Source organism: Triticum aestivum, chromosome 1B (assembly GCF_018294505.1).
Source record: "Triticum aestivum cultivar Chinese Spring chromosome 1B, IWGSC CS RefSeq v2.1, whole genome shotgun sequence".
Taxonomy (NCBI): Eukaryota; Viridiplantae; Streptophyta; class Magnoliopsida; order Poales; family Poaceae; genus Triticum; species Triticum aestivum.
In genome coordinates, this window is record NC_057795.1 from 667,794,071 (window position 1) to 667,795,624 (window position 1,554).

The window sequence follows — 1,554 nt, forward strand, 5'->3', positions numbered from 1 at the left end:
TATAACAAGTTACATGTCTTACGATAATTCTCCTGTCAAACAAGGTGTGAAAGGAAAAGACACTTCTACAAATGTTCGGGGGTTGTAATAGACAGATTCGGTCATTGGGTTTAGCTTTTCTAAGTGCTCAACTATAGAGCTCTCAAGATGATAGGCAAATCCTTGTTCTGATGTGTCCGTCAAGAAGACGACATCTTTGTTGAAAGGATGGAATCCGAGAAAAGCAAGTCGAGTTCCCTCAGCGGCTGGTCCTTCCTCATTATGTATGCTAAAGTAATCATAACAATACTCTTGTGGTGCTTTCTTCATGTGATCATGGCCAGCATCATCATAATAATATTCTTGTGAAGACCATGGGCCGTCGACTTGTAGATTGTCTTGTCTCTGCATCAGATGCAGAATGTCAATATGATGCTTCAAGACCCATTCATATTGTCCGTGAGATTCATCCATGATCCAAACCCGGAGTTCGTACGAACAGTCTACTATGGCACAACGCACCTCGTTCCGTGATTTGCCCAAATAAACTTGACGGTGATTGCTTGTCTCAATACCTGGCGGTGGCTTGATTACTTGGTACTCGCCGTTTGAGGGTGATATTTTGTAGAAATAATCATTCTTGCAATGCACATAAAGTGCTCCACGCAGGTAAACACCGTAGTGCTTCTCTCTCTCTTTTACACTTTGTAGAATATGACCAATAGACCCTATGGCGTCCCCTTTCCGAACAAAGGGCCTCTGCTCCCAATGCTTACTTGTTGATGAATAAACTGACAAGATAAATGGCGATGGTGGCCATTCCAATTCCAGCGACAAAAGACCCAACGTATCTCTCCCTGGAACATGGGGAATCAAGAAGACCTCATAGTCTGGCGCGACAGTGGGATCAAACACAAGATACTTGGCCCCGTTTTGGTAGAAGTCCTTCATCTCCGTCGACGGGGGCGGCGGCGGGGGCAAAAGCACCCATTGTCGTGTGATAGGATTCATCACAAAGTGGTCAATGTATTTAATCAAGACAAGGCCATTACAGTGGTCGTCAATTATACCAAGGAGGCAGCTGCGTGAGATTGCCGTCGGGTCGTTGACGGGATAGAAGAATTCCGAGAGTTCCATGGCCTTGAAGTTGGTGAAGATCTTGCCTAGCGACAGCGGGAGCAGGTCCGCACGTAGCAGGCTGAGATCGTCGATGATGTCGCGCAAACACTTGCAGACGGCGCGCGAAACGGCGAGACTTCGCTGCGGGAGACGGCCGAGGACGTCCGCGAGCACTACATCGGGTAGCAGTCGGTCCATGACCACCTTCTTCGATGAATCGATCAATCAGCTGCTTGGTTCGTTCCTCGCTGCTGCCTCTTCTCTTGTTGCTTATGAAGGATCGATCGAACGGGCCGACGGGGAGAGGGAGGTGGAGGTGGACACGGACTCCAATTGGGAGATATAGTATGGACGTTGCGTGAGGATCACGGTTTGGTCCGAGCTCGAGCACCGCCAATTTTCCGGGCGGCCGGAGTCACAACAATACGTGAATACGTACAATATCTTTATCTTTAC

At 48.2% G+C, this 1,554-nt stretch overlaps 1 protein-coding gene across 1 annotated transcript; it reads right to left on the reverse strand.

Annotated features, from left to right (window-relative positions):
- Nucleotides 1–1,388, reverse strand: LOC123099381 (uncharacterized). Its single transcript, XM_044521556.1, has 2 exons — nucleotides 502–1,388; nucleotides 1–384 (listed from the first exon to the last, which is right to left on the reverse strand). The coding sequence occupies exons 1-2, from the start codon at nucleotides 1,294–1,296 to the stop codon at nucleotides 19–21; spliced, it is 1,161 nt and encodes a 386-aa protein (XP_044377491.1). The 5' UTR covers nucleotides 1,297–1,388; the 3' UTR covers nucleotides 1–18.
- Between the last annotated feature and the right edge of the window lie 166 nt (nucleotides 1,389–1,554).